At 41.3% G+C, this 19,909-nt stretch overlaps 1 protein-coding gene across 3 annotated transcripts in view; it reads right to left on the bottom strand.

The window, feature by feature from the left end:
- Window positions 1-251: 251 nt before the first annotated feature.
- The window catches only part of bahd1 (bromo adjacent homology domain containing 1), a 45,506-nt gene continuing 25,848 nt past the window's right edge, over window positions 252-19,909 (bottom strand). For all 3 annotated transcript variants that reach the window (XM_022672540.2, XM_022672542.2, XM_022672541.2), the window contains exons 2-7: window positions 15,832-17,541; window positions 9,816-10,168; window positions 9,025-9,184; window positions 6,272-6,351; window positions 5,923-6,014; window positions 252-4,796 (exon numbers count right to left, since the gene is read on the bottom strand). In XM_022672540.2, the coding sequence (XP_022528261.2) occupies window positions 4,610-4,796; window positions 5,923-6,014; window positions 6,272-6,351; window positions 9,025-9,184; window positions 9,816-10,168; window positions 15,832-17,521 (2,562 nt within the window). In that variant the 5' untranslated portion in view covers window positions 17,522-17,541 and the 3' untranslated portion in view covers window positions 252-4,609. The remainder of the gene's footprint in view (window positions 4,797-5,922; window positions 6,015-6,271; window positions 6,352-9,024; window positions 9,185-9,815; window positions 10,169-15,831; window positions 17,542-19,909) is intronic.

The following is a 19,909-nucleotide window of genomic DNA, read 5'->3' as shown; positions in this document are numbered from 1 at the left end:
AAATGTCTGGTTTTAAATATCAGGACTCTCTGGATTCTACCAGTGAAGTGTGGAGCTACTTTGAGCTGAATAACGGTGTAAAAAGTGATTTATCTGCAGGGTAAAATATGCCCCATATCACTCATTCTAAAGCCTGTTTGGGTAAAGAGCAGAAAATACTGGATGTTAGAAAACTGCAGGAGAGCGGAGGAGAGATATTCAACACAGATAACAACTTTATATCATGTTTTAATAAATACAACCAAAGTCAATTTCACACCAGAGTTCTCCTTTAATTCAATGTCATTATTTCTGTAGTGTGAGGTTAGGGATCATCCTGTGCAACATGAAATATGATGCAGCACATAAAATAAATGTATAATTTTAATTAATGGTGATTTAAAGTTTCAGGCCTGTGTTAAGCAGATGCTGATCCTGCTGCTCATTAGATGCTTAATGAACAGCATCATTTTCAGCAGTTAGCGCTGTGATGCTACTCGGTAATGCTACAGCATCAGCAGCAGCTCAAGAAGAGGCGGAGTCTGACTTCACATGTACCAGAGGAGGCGTGTGCTGGTCCTCTTAACCCTCCTGGTTGGGAGAAAATAGAAAACGTTTAATTCTGGGTCATTTATAAAAGCAATTGTCTCCTGATACTGATCAAATAAATCATTTTTATGAATGTGCAGTAAGCTTATCCAGGCTTTACACTTCATCACTACCAAAATCAATAAATCAATCAGTCAATCAATCAATCAACCAATCTACCACTTCAACTCTCACAGCTGTAAAGTGGAGAAAAAACATTTATAATCTAAAAGTGCTTTATGGATTATGATTAGAGCTTTAACACAGGATGATCCCTCAACTCAAACAGCAATACAGACATTTCCAAGCAAACAATGATTTGTTCAAATAAATCAAACAACAAAAGAGAAATAATACTTCCTGATTCTCGATGTGAAGGAAATCATGTCTTAATCAGATAAAAACAGAACAGAACAGTAAATGAAAAGCTCGTCGTGATCAGACTGGAATTAATGCGATAATGCGATGCACATTTTGGCCAAAACCAGCGAATCGTGGGCATCATACACCCAGAAGGGAGTCGGTTTTACTAAACTAGTACAGAAATCACGCGTCTAGCTCTAGCACAACAACACAAGTTCGACTGATAGATGCTCTTCAAGTTCTTTGAATAGAAAGTGGAACGGGGCGTCGATGAAACAAAACACGCCGCTCGATTTGACATGTTCAGTAGTTACTGAGTTACTGAATAAAAGCCGTGAGGAGATCGAACTCCTGCGCTGAGTAAAAAAGGCTGAAGACAGGGAGGAAAGAAGAAAGAAGGCATGCTGCTGCTCTCGCTTCCACAGCGCCGGCGGCTGGATATGGAGCGAGGTCACGGCGGAGCTCAGCCAATGAGGGAATCTCAGTTCGAAAAGGCGTAAAAAGAGAGAGAGAGAGAGAGAGAGAGAGTGAGCGCAATCCTGCTTCGCCACACATCTCTTTAGTTAGAACAGAAAAGAAAAATTAAAAATAAAATCTCAACCCTCTTCTATTTTCACTTCTCAACAAAATGAAAAGGCTACCGTATTTCTCGCACTATAAGGCGCATTTAAAATTCTTTTATTTTCCTAAAAATCGAGAGTATATATGAATTCTACCAGTCAGGTATTAAGAAGTACAGAGTTAAACAGGAGTTTCAGTTTAGTTCTCCAGCACTGAGACTCGAGACTGGAGCAGCATTAGCATTAGCTGCTAACCACAGAGCTAAGTTCTAGCTCTTTCGCTGTTCAGAGGTGATTATATCGGACTGCAGCCAACATGTTTACTGTGTTAAAACAAGCTACGTGGGACTCAACGGTAGCTATTATCTGTCGGGCGGCATTAGCCGCTAACTGCGGCTAACACTAGTGCTTAGCTCTTAATGCTAATGCTGCTGCACCCAGCCTTAGTGGAAATCTGGAAAGCTTACTGTAAATAAACAGAAGTGCTTTACTCACCCAAATAAACAGTTTGTATAGATTATTATCCAGCACTTGTTTGACTTTAAAAGAAAGTTGTTTTTTTTTTTTTACAATTTTTACAGTTTTGTTTACTTAACTTAGCTTAGCTTTACAGGTCTTACAGGCCACCACTCAGGTGCAAAACCTGCTTAGAATTAGAAGGAAAACGTGACAATACCCCTGTTCCTTACTAAAGTTGCATAATGCGCATTAAAATATAATCTGCTGCACTTTATAGTGCGAAAAATACGGTAATTCTTGTCCAGTGGCGCCACCTGTCCAGGTGATGCTGCAGCCTGGAGAAAAAACAAACAAACAAACAAACAAAAAAACTAAAAAAAAAAAAAGAAAAATGTTTGAGTTCAACTCGAGGCCATTTTTACTCTTTTATTCCTTAAAATTTTCAGGGTTTTTGAACTATTTCAGCGAGAGAAAAGTGGAAGAATGGGGGGGGGGGTCACTGTAGTGCAATGAGAGCCATAAAGAAATGGCTTTTAGCACAAACTGCTGCGTGAAACGAAATGAGCAGGGCAACGGAAGCAAAGAGCCACGAGAGGGGGGTAAAAATATAAAATAAATATAAATAAAAGTAAAAAACCTCTGATGCTGTTGATTCTTCTCAGAGCAGACTATCTATTTCTATCTAACTATTAAAGGCACAAAAAGACCATAAGAAACAGCTTTTTCATATCAATCTCACGCACAGAGCGGCGATCAGGTCAAAAGGGATTTATATATTTCATATATATTTCCAGCAGGGTCCGGGGGGTCGGAGAGGGTTCGAACAGGGTTGCGATGGCACATACTGAAAGCAGGAGAGTTTATTTAATTCATTTTTTTCCCATTCACTCGCATTTAGAAAAATAAATAGAAGAAAAAGAAAAAGAAGAATAAGAAGAGTGTAACAGAGTGCCTCCCTCAGTTGGTGAAACTAGAGATGTTAAATTCTCTCTGTTCTTTATTTACACTCACAACAAATACACAGTATTTTTCCTCCGTTTATAAAGATCAGTAGCAGGTGAAAGAAGAGGTTTAAGAGTAGGATAAGAGTAGTGCAAACTAATGACGGCCGGAGGGAAAGAGAGAGAGAGGGAGAGGGAGAGAGAGAGAGAGGGATCACATGTAGCGTGGCGGTGTGTAAAGCTTTGGTTTGCTGGGAAAAGGCAGGACGTGAGGCGGGCGAGGAAGCGGGACACACTCTTCTGAAGGGTGTAAGGCAAGTCCTCATGAGTTACAGTAAGATGAGAGAGAGTTCAACAGTTAAACACACCTCCTTTCATTGGTCGATCGACAGAGGAATTAGCCGAATGCTAGCTGAGGAACCCTGGGACATATTTGGTCCACCAGAATATATATATATATATATATATAAATATACAGCTCTGAAAAAAATGAGAGAGCACTTAAAATGATTAGTTTCTCTGATTCTGTTATTTATAGGTTTATGTTTGAGTAAAATGAACATTGTTGTTTTATTCTATAAACTACAGACAACATTTATCCCAAATTCCAAATAAAAATATTCTCATTTAGAGCATTTATTTACAGAAAATGAGAAATGACTGAAATAATAAAAAAGATGCAGAACTTTCAGACCTCAAATAATGCAAAGAAAACAAGTTCATATTCATAAAGTTTTAAGAGTTCAGAAATCAATATTTGGTGGAATAATCCTGGTTGGTTTTTAATCACAGTTTTAATTTCATGCATCTTGGCATCATGTTCTCCTCCACCAGTCTTACACACTGCTTTTGGATAACTTTATGCTGCTTTACTCCTGGTGTAAAAATTCAAGCAGTTCAGTTTGGTGGTTTGATGGTTTGTGATCATCCATCTTCCTCTTGATTATATTCCAGAGGTTTTTAATTTGCTAAAATCAAAGAAAATCATCATTTTTAAGTGATTTCTTATTTTTTTCCAGAGCTGTATATGAGAGTATATGTTTATGGTCCACAACAGTCCGGTTTACTCGATAGATTGACAGGATCTGATTCAGGAAAGAGGAAACACTCCTGGTCTCGTCTACGTCACATAGGGAACTCGTTTTTTTTTTTCTTTTTTTCTTTCAAATTGCTCTAAAAAATAAATATAATTTCATATTTTCCACCTCATATCTATAAATAAATAGCTCTACAGCCAAGAAGGGCACATTTACAATCAAGGAAAGAATATTCAACCTTAAACTAATTTATAATTCAAGGTACTGCTGTTGTTCCAAACACTTTGATATATTTGTTTTTTCACACACATTCCCACCCGCACACACGCACACACACACACACACACACACACACACAGCAAGTATAAAAGATAACTATTAACAAATCAAATAATAAATAGAAATGAGACAGAAGCAACTTCATTGAGTGACAGATCACATCTCGGCCATCGTTTCTCACTTGTGCTGAAAACGCTGAGTTACGCTAAAACCTCAGAGGGACTGACCCGCGGATCTCACTCAGCTCCTACAGGAACGCAGGACTCGCGCTCCAGGGTCCCGTCAGCGCCGGTCAGTCCTGCGGCCGCTCTACATTTCCCTCGGTAAGGTGGTTGATTGTGTCGTCAGCTTTTGGACTGTGGTTCAGTGTATGGCTCGGTGTGTCGGCCCCGCCCCCCCGCCGCTACTGCAGGTTCTTCAGCAGGCGGCCGTAGCGGAAGTCGTAAACGTGGCGGCAGACGAACACCAGGTCCGGGTCCACGTCCGCCGGCACGCGCCGGTGAGCTGGAATGGTGTAGCTGAGGGCGGGGGGGACCGGGGGGGCACTTTTGGGAAGACCCTCCTCACGACGCTTCACCAAGGCACAAAATCTACAACACCAAGATCAAACACATCAACACGAGGACGAGATCTCTGACCTGAACACATGATTTTATTCATTTTATGATTCTTAGTGTATTACACCTTTAAGCCCTGTTTAAATAGGGTTTGTTTAATGTAGGGAGTAGAGCTGCAACTAATGATTATTTTGGTAGTCGACTGATCTGATGATTATTTTTTCGATTAGTCGATTAGTCTCCTCCATCTCTAAAAACAATAGAAAAACAGCTAAACATGAGGTTTAAAAGGCATTTAAATGTCTAGATGTTGTTTAAATGTGAATAGTACTGATATTTAGTGATATTTAGATTAAATATGTAATCTGTTGTAATCAGTAGTATACTGGTCATGTTTTTTTATATATATATTTAATATACTATTAATACAATTTACCATATTTTTCACACCAGAAGCTGCACTTAAAATTCTTTAATTTCCCCCAAAATCATCAGAGCTCCTTATAATCCGGTGCTCCTTATGTATGAATTCTATCAGTCAGGTATTAAGGAGCAGTACATTGCACTGTAAGCTATGTGGGAAGAAAGGCTAACTGATATCACCCCTGAATTAGAAGGGAAACATGGCGACACCCCTGATCCCTTTTGACATAAAATGCACCTTATAATTATGAATGAATATGGACAAGAAAATAGACGTTTATTGATAGTGCACTTTATAATCCAGTGTGCCTTATAGTCCTCAAAATACGATATATATATATATATGCTGCCCTACAGTGTTCTGATAACCCAGAGTAATGTTAGCTAGCGGTTCGTCCCACAAAGCTTATTTTAACACAGTAAACACGCAGACTACAGTCTGATATACACGTCTATAAAACCGTGGAAGAGCAAGTGCTGCAGTTAGCGGCTAATGCTAATGCTAATGCTGCTCCAGTCTTGGTGCTGGAGAAACTTCACTGAAACTCCTGTATAACTCTGTACTTCAGTGGAGTGTCTTTACTGCTCCTTAATACCTGACTGATAGAATTCATACATAAGGAGCATTTTTGGGAAAATTAAAGGATTTTAGATGCTTCTTATAGTGTGAAAAATACAGTAATATAATACTCAGTCACTCACAGCTTCAGTGTCACTCCAAATCCACGGGACTTACCTACAATATTGTGCTAATGTCAGGACGTAGCACTTATCCTCGATGCAGGCCACGCTGTTCTCGTCCTGATGCCGCGATGCGAAGATCTCGTTCTGAAATCCCAGAGCACAGACAGGAAGCAATGATGCTCAAATATTCACCAGATCAACCGCAGCAGATACACAGCGCCGGTTTCAGAAGCTCATTGTGACTCCACTGTTTATGGGCTTACTGAGCACAGAGACCAGCGCTGCTACTTCCTCTCTAAACTCATAATCAGAGGAAGTCAAATGTTTACACTACTGTCCCGTGGAGAACCACGCTGGGATTTACCACACGCTTTTTATCTTTCTCTTCTTTGCCAACTCACCTCACAGTGCATGCTGGGAACGCGGCCCCCCTGAGTGTGCTCTGGACGGTAGTACCAAAACAGACTCATCATCAATTCCCCTACGGAGAAACACAGAATAGAACAATATATCAGACCAGCACAGACATCACTATATATTCTACAGCCCACAATAAATAGGAGCTTCACTGTTACACAAATACAGTCTGTAATGATGAGTTTCTATGATTTTACCAAATTAAAATCCTCTGGAATATAATCAAGAGGAAGATGGATGATCACAAACCATCAAACCACCAAACTGAACTGCTTGAATTTTTACACCAGGAGTAAAGCAGCATAAAGTTATCCAAAAGCAGTGTGTAAGACTGGTGGAGGAGAACATGATGCCAAGATGCATGAAATTAAAACTGTGATTAAAAACCAACCAGGGTTATTCCACCAAATATTGATTATTTCTGAACTCTTAAAACTTTATAAAAATATAATTTTTTTGTTTGCACTATTTGAGGTCTGAAAGCTTCGGAGACAGTGCTCAACGGTTGATTTATTGTAATTAAATTAAAGATGGCGGCACCGGAGATTTATCTAAACAGTGTTTTTTAACAAGTTTCTTGTTCAGTTTTAAAGCTCTAAATGTCTGGTTTTAAATATCAGGACTCTCTGGATTCTACCAGTGAAGTGTGGAGCTACTTTGAGCTGAATAACGGTGTAAAAAGTGATTTATCTGCAGGGTAAAATATGCCCCATATCACTCATTCTAAAGCTAAAGTTTGGGTAAAGAGCAGAAAATACTAGATGTCAGAAAACTGCAAATATAAGAACTTTTTATCACATTTTAATTTATTTTAATACACCCAAAGTCCATTTCACACCGGAGTTCTCCTTTAACAGGGTGAACAGTGTGGTAACGGATGGACTTAATTCCTGTTTGTAAATGTACGCAAGCTCTCTAATTTTAACCCAGTGCTGCACATATCAAAGCTCAGAATTTAAATAATGTAAGTTAGCAGGTTTAAAATGCTCAGAAACACTGAAACATCATCACTACTCTCACCATCGTTTCACCCTCCCCCTCTACATCGTACTCGTGCACGATCTTCCCCCTCGATTCCTCAGCAGAGTGGTGATTCTGCTTCTCCTCACTACGCTATAATTACCTGCAACTGCTCCCCTCATTTACACTGCCTCCCTCACCTGTTCAGACTGGAGACAAAGGGCTGTAATCATCCCGCTGGAGTGAGGAGAGGAGCGCGGGGTGATGATAGTGATGATAGTGCAGTCTGTCCTGAATTGGCTTTTTTATGTTGTATTTGTGCACTTCACCAGAATGCACTTAAAATCACGAGTGGATCAAAACGTAGGAGGGGCAATATTTATGTACGTATATCTGTCACAATAATTACATCATTATCAGATTACAATATACTGAAATATCCTCAGTCAATAGGGTTTTCTTAGCATGGAGATTCAAATGTGAAATGTGAATGCGTTGGATTTTTTTATATTACAATTCCATTTTTTATATTCTTAAAATGTAAAAGTTCATTAATATTGCAAGTAGAGGTGTGCCAAATCATATCATACGCAATAATAGCAACATTTTTGAATATGGTGAACGATATTAGACTGAAATATTGAAATATGGTGCCATATTACCCACCCCTAACTATCACATCAGGGTTCTACTTGTATACTGTTTTTATCAAAAGAGCGGTAACGGGATTTAAAAAAGCTATATTTGATGGGAGCGGGCGGTAACGGAACTAAAACAAGATATATTTGATGGGAGCGGGCGGTAACAGGATTAAAACAAGATATATTTGACGGGAGCAGGCGGTAACGGGACTAAAATAAGCTGTATTTGATGGGAGCGGGCGGTAACAGGATTAAAACAATCTATATTTGATGGGAGCGGGCGGTAACGGAACTAAAACAAGCTATATTTGATGGGAGCGGGTGGTAACTGGATTTAAAAAAGATATATTTGATGGGAGCGGGCGGTAACGGAACTAAAACAAGCTATATTTGACGGGAGCGGGCGGTAACGGAACTAAAACAAGCTATATTTGACGGGAGCGGGCGGTAACGGGACTAAAATAAGCTATATTTGATGGGAGCGGGCGGTAACAGGATTAAAACAAGCTATATTTGATGGGAGCGGGCGGTAACGGAACTAAAACAAGCTATATTTGATGGGAGCGGGCGGTAACAGGATTAAAACAAGCTATATTTGATGGGAGCGGGCGGTAACGGAACTAAAACAAGCTATATTTGACGGGAGCGGGCGGTAACGGAACTAAAACAAGCTATATTTGACAGGAGCGGGCGGTAACGGGACTAAAATAAGCTATATTTGATGGGAGCGGGCGGTAACAGGATTAAAACAAGATATATTTGATGGGAGCGGGCGGTAACAGGATTAAAACAAGATATATTTGACGGGAGCGGGCGGTAACGGGACTAAAATAAGCTATATTTGATGGGAGCGGGCGGTAACGGAACTAAAACAAGCTATATTTGACGGGAGCGGGCGGTAACGGAACTAAAACAAGCTATATTTGACGGGAGCGGGCGGTAACGGGACTAAAATAAGCTATATTTGATGGGAGCGGACGGTAACGGGACTAAATCAAGTGATTATTGGCAGGAGCAGGTGGAAACGGGATTAAAGAAACTCTTAGGAATTATTTATTTCATATTCTGTGAAGTTACAATTATATATAAGGTAATAACAGCAATGATAAGTTATTAATATTTAGTTGTTTTGGTACCTGACTCGGGGTCCTCCCAGAAGGCGGAGACTTTAGCCACATATGGGAGGGACTTCTTGCGGGGGCCGGAGCGCAGCAGGACAGTGTCTCGTACCCTGATCACCTCTTCGTCTCGCTGCACACCTTCATAACACCTACGCAGTGCTGGTGCTTCCTCACCCTGTCAATCATCAGCATCATCATCATCATCATCATTATATATATTAACATTATATATTATACGTTATTATATATAGATGTTATTAATATATATATATATATATATATATACATGTCTTGCATTTTACCTGCATTTATTACTTTACTTTTTGTACTCAAACGGCATAAAATAACTTTATAACATTGCTACACATACTACAGCAATAAACTTGTATCTCCGTTTTTAAAGTAATGTGAATCTGGCAGTTGGTACGTTTTGTCATTGTGACAAAATTTCATTCTAAATGGACCAATAGAAATACCTGAAATTGGCATAAAATGACCTGAATTAAATTTTTAAAACTGGTGTCCACTGTCAAACACAAATCAACCTCATCTCTGTTCGTCATCAAGTTTATTTGGAGATATAAGATTTTTTTGTATTGATGTTTTGTATATTAACAGATTCAAAAACATGCATGCATATAATTGCATTATAAGTGAATTTTAATTCTATTTAACTCTGTTTTTTCCCTCTCTTCTGCAGTTCTGCTGATCCAGGCTCTGCTGCATTGTGTATTCTGCACTGCAGTCTCTGAGACCCGGCGGCGGCGGCGGTGGTGTTGGTGTTGGTGGTGGAGACGGGTACGTACCAGGATGAATACCTCCTTTTCAGCGGCCGAGCCGACGGGCAGCCAGCCGTTCGTGGCGCGCCGCCGGCTGATCTTGGGCTGCTTGGTGGCGGCGCCGCCGTGGCCGGATCCCAGCTGGCCGTCCTTCCTGTGGGGGCAGGGGGCGGAGTCCCGGGCGCCGGAGCGAGAGCTGCCGGGAGCCTTGGCACTCTGAGGGCACTCTCTGCCCACTCGCAGCTGCACCTGCGGGCGCCCGGCGTCGGGCAGCGGCTGGACGGACGGGGGGACGCCGGGGATGGGACAGACGGACAGGGGCAGGGCGGGGGACATGGGGATGGAGGGACTGTGCTTGTCCAGAGGGTAGGGGTAATCCTCTACAGGAACAGAGAACAGAAAGTTTGAAGTTAGCATGATAATGCTAATTTATAATTAATTACATTTATTATATATCATCACTTTTTAATGAAAAACAAGTATCTCCGTTTTTTGTAAATTTTTAGTTTCCTATTATTTAAACAGATAAACTCTCGCTTACACTGTGCCAAAATTACTTGATGAACGGACCAATAGAATTCCATTGAATGGAATTGACTTCCATTAAAAGTTTAAAAAGATTTAAAATGTTTTTTCTCTCTCCTTTCAAGTTTTATCAACACCAGGAGGGTTAAGAAGACCAGCACATGCCTCCTCCGATACATGTGAAGTCAGGCTCCGCCTCTTTTTGAACTTTTTGAACCGAGTAGCATCACAGCGCTAACGCTCGGAGGAAAACGCAGCGACTCGGTTCTGATACATCAGCTCACAGACGCAGCCTTGTGCTGATCCACATCACCCTAGGAGTGATGAATAGGGGAAAGAGAGCGCGCCATCTACTGTACTGTACCCACCCAGAGAGAGCAAGACCAACTGTGGTCTCTCAGGGCTCCAGCAGCTGATGGCAAGCTGCATGACTGGGATTCGAGCCAGCGATCTCCCGCTCATATCGCCGATTTAGTCCGCGTTTTTTTTTTTTTTTAACTATGTGAAGATTTAACCCTTTGTTCTCCACACCATCATAACATGGTGTAGAGTGGTGCGCTTTTCTACACCGGCAGGCTTTTTTTAGTTTAGTTTATTTTGTAATTTTGGAACTGTAAAGTGTATAACTGTCCAAACATGGAGTATTCTGACAGTGACAGACGGAGCTTCAAATCAACAGGAGCCAAATTAAGACTGAACATTTGCTGCAACACAGTCAACCTTGCAACAGGTGGACGCTGTGAATCATCATCATCATCACATGTGCTTCAAATACATGAACAGATAAATAAAATGTGATAAACAGGCAGAGAATCAGGAGATCACTGATTGTTGGCCTCAACAGCTCTTTACTTTATTTCTTATTCTTCTTTATAAAAGTAGAAACCCGTGTCTGTTTGACACTTGAATGGAAGAGAAATGATCCAAATGGTAATTGGATGAATCAGCGTCTGAAATCAGCGTGTGGAGCGTGTGATGACCGTGGGAGCACTAACAGGAGGAGGAGAGTGATCACAGCAGCGGTGCTGTAATCAGTGAGGAGAGCAGGGACTCCTTTTACTCGCTCTTTAAATAGCTGAGTGTTATAAAGCAGCTGAGGGCTGACTTAACACTTAATACAGCTCTCAGAATGTGAGTGTGAGCCCGGCGATGATCCACAGACGCTCGCACGCCGTGGAAATTACACTTTCTTAACCTCCAGAGATCCTCTGGCCCTCTGCCAGCGTACGTCAACCTCGTGCACGTCCAATCTCGGCGTCCGTGAATGAAACCCCCGGCTCGCTCTCCGGCAGAGAATTCAAGGAGATCTGACATAATACTGCTGGGCGGTATGGGGGACAAAAATGCATATCACTGTATTTTTCACGATTCTGACGGTTTCACGGTATATCACGTTTTTTTATTATTATTTTTTGCATGACTGGGCTTTAATATAGGTTTGTAATATACTGTACTGTTAGGAGTTTTATATATATATATATATATATATATATATATATATATATATATATATATATATAAAACACTAAGGCTTTAATTAAAAGCTTTGATTAGTTTTGGGTTTACTTTGTGCCACAAAATATATACACAATATATGAAGAAATTAGACTTTATTATTATATAAAAAAATTTAACACGGCTCGCTTTACAAAATTTTATGTTTTAATAAATAGTTCCATAAACACTATAAACAAACATGAAATACTCAATTTAAGTTTAACTATTCAATTTCTTTCTTTCTCCAGTTAACAAATACATTTAAATCATCCTTCAAGTTTCAGTATTATTATATATTTAAAGGGCTGTAGTTACTGCTGTATTTTACTGGGATAAAAACACTCATACCGTAGAAACAGCAGCAGGAGCTGTTCTGGTTTAGACCAGCGTTTTACTCTTTTCTCCACAGCGCCCTCTAGTGGTATGGAGGTGTGTGAGAAACATATACCGGTTCAAGTTAACCCCACGGTATACAGTATAAACCGTATGAACCGGTATACCACCCAGCACTAAGACAGAGACTGTGGAATGACAAAAATATCATGTATCACAATATTTTTGGGGCAATATATCGTCCACAAAAAATTCTTATTGTGACAGGTCTACTTAACGCTTATTCACCTCCTTTTAAAGAGCCCCTCGCACAGAGCCAAAGCACTGATACCCCGATTCACTCCATAATCACACTCGTGTACGGAGTTCACCGGGGCGAGGGGCCGACACAAATAAGAGCTAACGACCAACGAGCTGCAGATCAATCCCCTCAGAACTGAAACGACCCCGCCTCGCTCGCCCCGGACTCTCGGGGAGGAGGAGACCGGCCGAGCTCACGAGGGAAAGTGCAGCTACTGCACGATCACCCAGCCGTGAACTCTCCGTGTTTTAGTACAAGAGACTCTCGCACGCCTACAAACGAGAGGAAAGCACCGCGAGAGACGAACATGCAGGATAACTACTGTACCGGACTGCACTGACTGATGATCTGGATCAGTATAATGAGCAAAAACAGGCAAAAACAGATGCAAAGATGCAAAGGAATGACCTCAAAACATGAAAAAAATCTTGGCTCTGTCAGTCATTTCTTTTAATGGAGGCCTTTATATATAATGTAATAGTAATGGAAAATATATTAAAAAAATATTTAGGTAAATCTGCTGATGTCAAAATAGAATGAATAAAATCATAAAATTGTTATATACGTTTTGTTTGTCTAGTTTTTCTGTCTTTATTTTCAAACCTGCAGAATTTGGGTTGATTCCTGATTTTTGTTACTGATCTGAATTATTATTAAGTAGAGTAGAGAGAAAACTGGCAGCTTCTCCTGTAAGAGTCCTGTAGGAGATTTCAAACCCTCGCATTTTCTTCAGAATATAAATTTAAAGTTTTTTACTGCAGAAAAATAAGGGTTTTGTATCACCTACACCTGCAGCCTGTATACAAGACTAGGCTGCAACGATTAGTCGATATAATCGATAATGTCAATTGTTTAAATTTGTCGACTACAAATTTCATTGTCGATTAATCGATTAACTGGTAACAATGGCGCATTACACACAGTGCTGGAGACAGAAGAAACTTGATCTGTGTTTCCAAAAGTGCCCAAACACAACAGACTACTTATTTAATCACTAAATATCAGTACTCTCCACGGTTAAACAACATTTAGGCATTTAAATGCCATTTAAATCATACATTTAGCTGTTTTTATGTTGTTTTTAGAGATGGGGGACATGGCAGAAATAACCGTTGACTAATCGACTAATCGAAACAATTATCATCCGATTAGTTGATTCATTAGTCGAGACATTTTAAGTAAGTTTTTTCTCCCAGAGCTGTATTTCTCATTCTGAAGCTGAATTCTGAATTCAATATACTGAAATTATAAATTGAGAATCTCCTCAGGCAGGAATACTGCTCTCATTATCTGACGTACTCCATCATTAAGAGTTTGATTCAGATTCAGAGATTTTACAGAAAGTACAGAAAGTTCTGCTCAGAGAAATGATCTAAAGTTTTCTCTTTTTTTGCGCCGCATCGTTCGGATCATCTCATCAGTGTAAAGCTATATGTCTCTGCCTCCTACTGGGAGCGCATTCTTCCTCCGTTATCATTCAGATACAGGGAGTCGCTCCTGTTTTAGCGCTGAAACAGCCCCCGGTGTGTAGGCAGCTGCGCTTTCTACCTTCATGTGAAAAGAGGAGCTGCATCAGTGCTGTGCTGCTGTGATGAGGAAAAGTCTGCTTAATAACTGTAGAAGAAATTCCTGCAGAAAGCTTCAGTGTGTGTAGGCCGTAAACAGTTTATTTTACCTCAGAACTGAGGACGGCACCTTATTCAGCTATGGACAAACTTGCAACACTGGCAACGAATGGAACTAAAAACTGTATTTTTTGCACTAAAAATGCACTTAAAATAATTTAATTTCCCCCAAAAAATGCTCCTTATGTATGAATTGTATCAGTCAGGTATTAAGGAGCAGTAAAGCCACTCCACTGAAGTACAGAGTTATACAGGAGTTTCAGTTTAGTTCTCCAGTACAGAGACAGGAGCAGCATTAGCATTAGCATTAGCTGCTAACCACAGCGCTAAGCGCTAGCTCTTTCACTCCTTCAGAGGAGAATATATCTGACTCTAGTCTGCATGTTTACTGTGTTAAAATAAGCTACGTGTGACAAACCGCTAGCTAACATCGCCCTGGCTTACTGGAACACTCAGGGTTCCTCAGTAGTAGTGCTGTTTGGTGGCAATAGTGGTTAGCGGCTAATGCTAATGCTTCAGCTGTAGTGCTGGTGAAATTTTGAAATCTAAGTTTACTGAAAATAAACAGAAGCACTTTACTGGAATTTGTTTTATGCTTGTTTGACTTTGAAAGAAAAGTTTTTTTTTAAGAATTACAGTTTTTTTTACTTAACTAAGCTTAGCTTATTTTAGCTATGGCATGGCAATACCCCTGTTCCTTACTGGTGTTGCTTAAAATGCGTCTTATAATCTGCACCTTATGAAAATAGACCAGAAAACTTATACAAAATTATATAAGTGCACCTTATAGTGCAAAAAATACGTTAAAGTAAGCACTGTAACCATCGAGAAAGCCTCCAGACATCCGATTCTCAGCTGATTAACGAAGATTAACAGAAAGTAAAATGTTGAGTTGGACGAACCCGCAGCTCTGCTGCTTAAAAAGCAATAAGTCCTGAGAGGCTTTCTCCGGCTGCAGTGAGGTCGCTGAAGCTGCTGAGAGACCACAGCTGCCATCTTACAATGAACAGCCAGTTCAAGTCTCCTGCCAACAGAAATAACCGGCGTTATCCCGTCCACCTGTGGCAATTATTCACATTCAACCCAGCCGTAAAGAGACAGCAGCGAACAGACAGGCGCGGTGGAGCGGCTGCTGCTGCTGCTTAAAGGGAGGGGGGGAGTGGTTTATTTCATCATTAGGCCACAAATCATTACTTTCTTTACTCTGTAACATGGGCAGATCTACCGGGGTGGCATAGGGTGGCAGCTGCCACCCTTAAAGAAAGCCTTGCCACTTCTGCTGCCACTCCAGAATTAAAAGAAAAGTTATTATGGCCAATTTGACATTTACGATGTCTGCTGTATGTTGCCACACTTTAAAAACCCCGGCATCCCCCTTGCCACCCCATAAATATTTTTCTAGATCCGCCCCTAGATCTGCTCTGTAAGTTTATGAAAACCTCTCAATTGCTTTTTTTATTTTCTTATTTTTAGCTTTCTGTGCTGGAGTAGGTTAGGGACATGTCAGACTTAAGGTATATCTGAGAAAACCCCCTCAGAAATGCAGCATTATCATCATCATCATGATACTAATTAATGGTGCGTTCGATTCAATTCGTGTTAATGTTACGGTGGGTTTATTGTACAGCTCAAGCTGCGGACTGGAAAATGTATCGCCCCATATCAGATTCGTTAAATTTAATCAATATTGGCCCGATACCAATACTGATATTGTATCGGATCGGTCCAATCTCTAATTTTAAGCCATTGGTCATTGTCTTACCCATCTTGATCTTGTGGCTGCAGCTGGAGCATCCCCCGCTGAACGAGCAGCTCCTGCTGGCGATGGGCTGCGACGGTCTGTAGGCGTAGCTGCTGATCCGGCAGGGTTCCCCGTAACACGTTCCTACAGAGCTGCAGTACGCCGGGTGAGGGATGCCCGAGGGAGGGTGGGAAACTGGCGAGGGCAGTGGCGAGGGCAGTAGTTTGGGTCTCTGGATGCCGGTGGGGCACAGTTTAATGGGGGGAACGGATGAGGGAACGTGGGGTCCGGGACTCGTGCTCACGGGGAGGGTGGAGGCTCCATGGTGGGCGATGTGGACGTAGTATCCTGGGTAGCAGGAGTACGGGTGGGTTCCTAGGGTCAAGGCGGGATGCGTCAGTGCGTGGTGAGGGGACGGGAGGAAACCCTTCACAGGAGGCATTGAATGTTCTTCCGATTCGGGAAAGGCCTTCTGTCCGAGGTAGAGGGCGAGCCGGTGGCAATATTCCACAGATCTCTCCTGGGAACAGCAGTAGCAGGAATTTACATCAGCCTCAGTTTTCTCCTCTTTTACAGGCTTCAAGGAGTATCCGAGCATGGACCTGCACTGGTAACCCGGCCTGATGAAGCCGTGGCCCCCAGCGGTGCCTTCCCACATCACCTCAGACTGGAGGGCTTCCTTCTTGCAGAGGTTACAGCATGGTTGCGATACCTGCAACTTGGTGGACTGGCATGGCGGACTGTGCTGCTGCTGTAGCTGTTGCTGCTGTTTCTTTAACTTCACTTGGGTTTGTTTGGTTCTGACTCCTCCACTTCCCGGCTTACAGTCCGTTTTCACTCGACGCTTGGCTCCAGCGGAAGTGCTGGTCAGTTTCAGAAGCGCGGCCGCATTCAAACCCGCTAAACGTCTGGGAGCCGGACTGTTTAGACTCAGTTGGTCCACTGGTTCAGATTCAGGATTCGTCTTTTTGGCTTTTTTTTTGGAACTCTTATTTACCAGCTCCGTCTCTAAGGGATGGGCACGTTTTCTGTCCTTTCTCGTTTCTTGTCCTTTCTTCAAACCATCGGCTTCTTCTTTTTCTTTTTCCTTCTCCTTTTCACAATCAGGCTTCGGAGGATTCGCCTGCTTTCTGGAGAGTTTTGAAGCCTGCTGAGGGTCCTCTCGAAACAACAGAAGGCTGTTTACCGCCTCCGCGTTCAGAGAGGCCAGCCGTCTCTTGCGAGGTTCCAGGAGAAGTTCTGTAAGTAAGGCAGCTTTATCGGGTTTCCTGTTGCTTTTTGGTCCGGGTGCTGAACGACAAGCTTTGCAGGTCTTCTTGCGACACTTGCAAGAAGGTTTGATCTTCTCCTTCTTCGTCTTCATCTTTAGTTTCCCTTCGCTTTTGGACAAAGGCTTCTTGCTGCTTTTGCAAGTCCCGCCTTCCTCCAAACGGGTCAGAACCACGGAGCAGTTCAGGGTGCCCACCTCGCTCATTCCCAGCCTCCCCCTGAGGGGATAAAGCTTCCGGTCCCGGTCCGCACTCTGCTCCTTTACCTCCGTATGTCCTCCTCTTCTGGAGATACGTCTCTTCTTCGCCCTCTTTCGCTCGGGGCACTCTGGCCGGGCTCGGCCCATGGTTTCAGCATGTGTCTGGCGGCTCACCTGCTGCCTGGATTCACTCTGATATTTCTGATATCTGCGTAAAGACTCCCTCTGCCGAGCACGGGTCATCCGAGTCTTCCATGCAGATTCTGCAAAAAGAAAAACAATGAAAAGTTACAAACTCATAGGCATGAGAACACAATGGTGAGCCGGTTAGTCAAATGAAGTGTACTGTTATAGCTCTGGATACTGGAGTCTACAGCTGATAAAGCTCAATATGCAAATTAAGAATGGATGTTGTAACCTGATCTCATTTTTCGTTAAATTAAGGACACAAATTAAGTTAGTACAAGTACAATCCTTGAGTAATGTTAAATTACATTTTTTAAAAACACTTTTTTGCTGCATACAAATATTGACTATTAAGTACACCAAACACCATTTGGTTTCCTATTATTATAGGTACACTGATTGCATCATTAACGTTATGACGTTGGACGATTGACTGTATGTTTATATCTAAATATATATCGCAGAACAACAAATCAATATCACAATATCACAATGGCATTTTTCCCAACATTGTTCAGTCCCAACATGCAACATGCAAGGCGCAGTTTAATCTGATATATCAGCCAGAAAACCCCAATTACCACAGGTATGAACAAACACTGTCTCTGCTGCTGCTCCATGCTGTTTACACACTGAGCACGCAGTATGTGCTGTGTTCACTGCTCGCAGCCACGCGACTCCGTTTACATCTGCACTGCTGCACATCCCATTAAAAACATTGTGTTTAAAAAGCTGATTTTTTTATTCTATGGTAAAGAAGCTTCACACTGCACAGATATACAGATAAACACACTGAAACACAGAATCTTCTCACTGTATTCACTTTCTTACTCCCGAACAGACAGCTCCGACCAATCAGAGGACACGATGTGCTCACAGGGTTTATAGGTTTATGCCTGTGTGAAACCAAACCAAACAGAGGGAGAAACTGAAGCTCCAAATAAACAAACTCATCACCTGATCCGGATCATAGAAACTTTCTCACACGTGAGGAAACCTTGTGAAAATGCTCAAAAAACTTTCACAACATAAGTTCATATTAAACGAAGATGGCATACCTGCTTTACTGAGCAATACTGATTATACTGTCTTGAATAAATAACTCACTATGAGTGAAATTAAGTACATATCAAATATAAATTCAAATAAATATTCTATGCATTTATAATTTAAATATAAAATACATGATATTCCGCTCAGCAGAATGAACTCAGGATACGGGTTTGTTTGGTTTATGGTAACGCAGTTTATTACCTGAGCATGACTCTGCTACTGGGAGCCACTTGTCACCAGTAGAGCGCTGTAATCATAAAATACTAAAACTACAGCGGAGGAATCATACTTCCATATATTCTACATTTACTGCACAATACTGTACATAACTTTAAAAAACTGATTCATAAAAATGTTTCAATTTGCATTAAACTGTTTAAGACATTCAGAAATGTCATCTAAACCTTCTTCAGTCGCCTTTAATGCTTTTAACGTGTAAAAACACACAGAAATGCACAAATGAAACATTAACTCACAGTGTTTACGACCTACAGCTAAATATCCTCAATGTGCTTCCAGAAAAAAGCACTAATACCATTAATATATTTAATTTAGATGTAGAAATTAAAGGTCGTTCACATCAGAGTGACCCTTTTAAATCCTGCACTTACTGCACAAACAGATGCTACTTTCAATACCTGCACCTAACAGCATTCAGAGGCGCAGGCACTTAAAAAATCATTTAAAAATCATTAAAATCCAAATCTTATTGGACAAGGGGCGCAGGTCAGAGCTGGATTTCCTTCCAATTCGAGCGCGAGTGCACTGAACGCTGCAGAGAACACGTACGCTACTTTAACTAACGTTAAATCCTTGAAGAGGTTGTCTTATTATACCTGGGGATTTATCGATTCATTTAAGGACACGCCGGGAGTGAGGAAAAGCACCTGAGACATTTCAGACTAATTCAGCTCCGTATGAAACGTAAAACTCCCTCATTTGACCTATTGACATGTTCCTAACACCAGCAGCCCTTCAATTCTATTAAGGGAATTCATGTCCTTCAGCTTCTTCTCCAGGGTAACTTTCTGTCTGGATGCAGCAGCCGGTGACTTTAATCATCCTCTAGATTAGATTAGGGCTGTAACGATTAGTCGATATAATCGACAATGTCTGTTATAAAAATTTGCGACTCCAAATATTAACTGTCGACTATTCATTAGTTTGCAGCGATGCACAAATTACTGGAGACACTCAAACGGTTTACACTCTAAAAGGTCTTTAAAAGTGCCCAAACACAACAGATTACACATTTCCCCACTAAATATCAGTAATTTCCACATTTAACAGATGATATTGTGGATATTTAAAGGGCATTTAAATACCTTGTTTAGCTGTTTCTATCTATCTAGCCGTAGCCACAGCAAGCAGAGATGAAGGACATGGCAAAAA

This window comes from Astyanax mexicanus, chromosome 14 (genome assembly GCF_023375975.1).
Source record: "Astyanax mexicanus isolate ESR-SI-001 chromosome 14, AstMex3_surface, whole genome shotgun sequence".
In the NCBI taxonomy this organism is placed as follows: Eukaryota; Metazoa; Chordata; class Actinopteri; order Characiformes; family Acestrorhamphidae; genus Astyanax; species Astyanax mexicanus.
The sequence above is the reverse complement of the archived record's forward strand: the minus strand, read 5'-3'. Positions and strand labels throughout refer to the sequence as shown.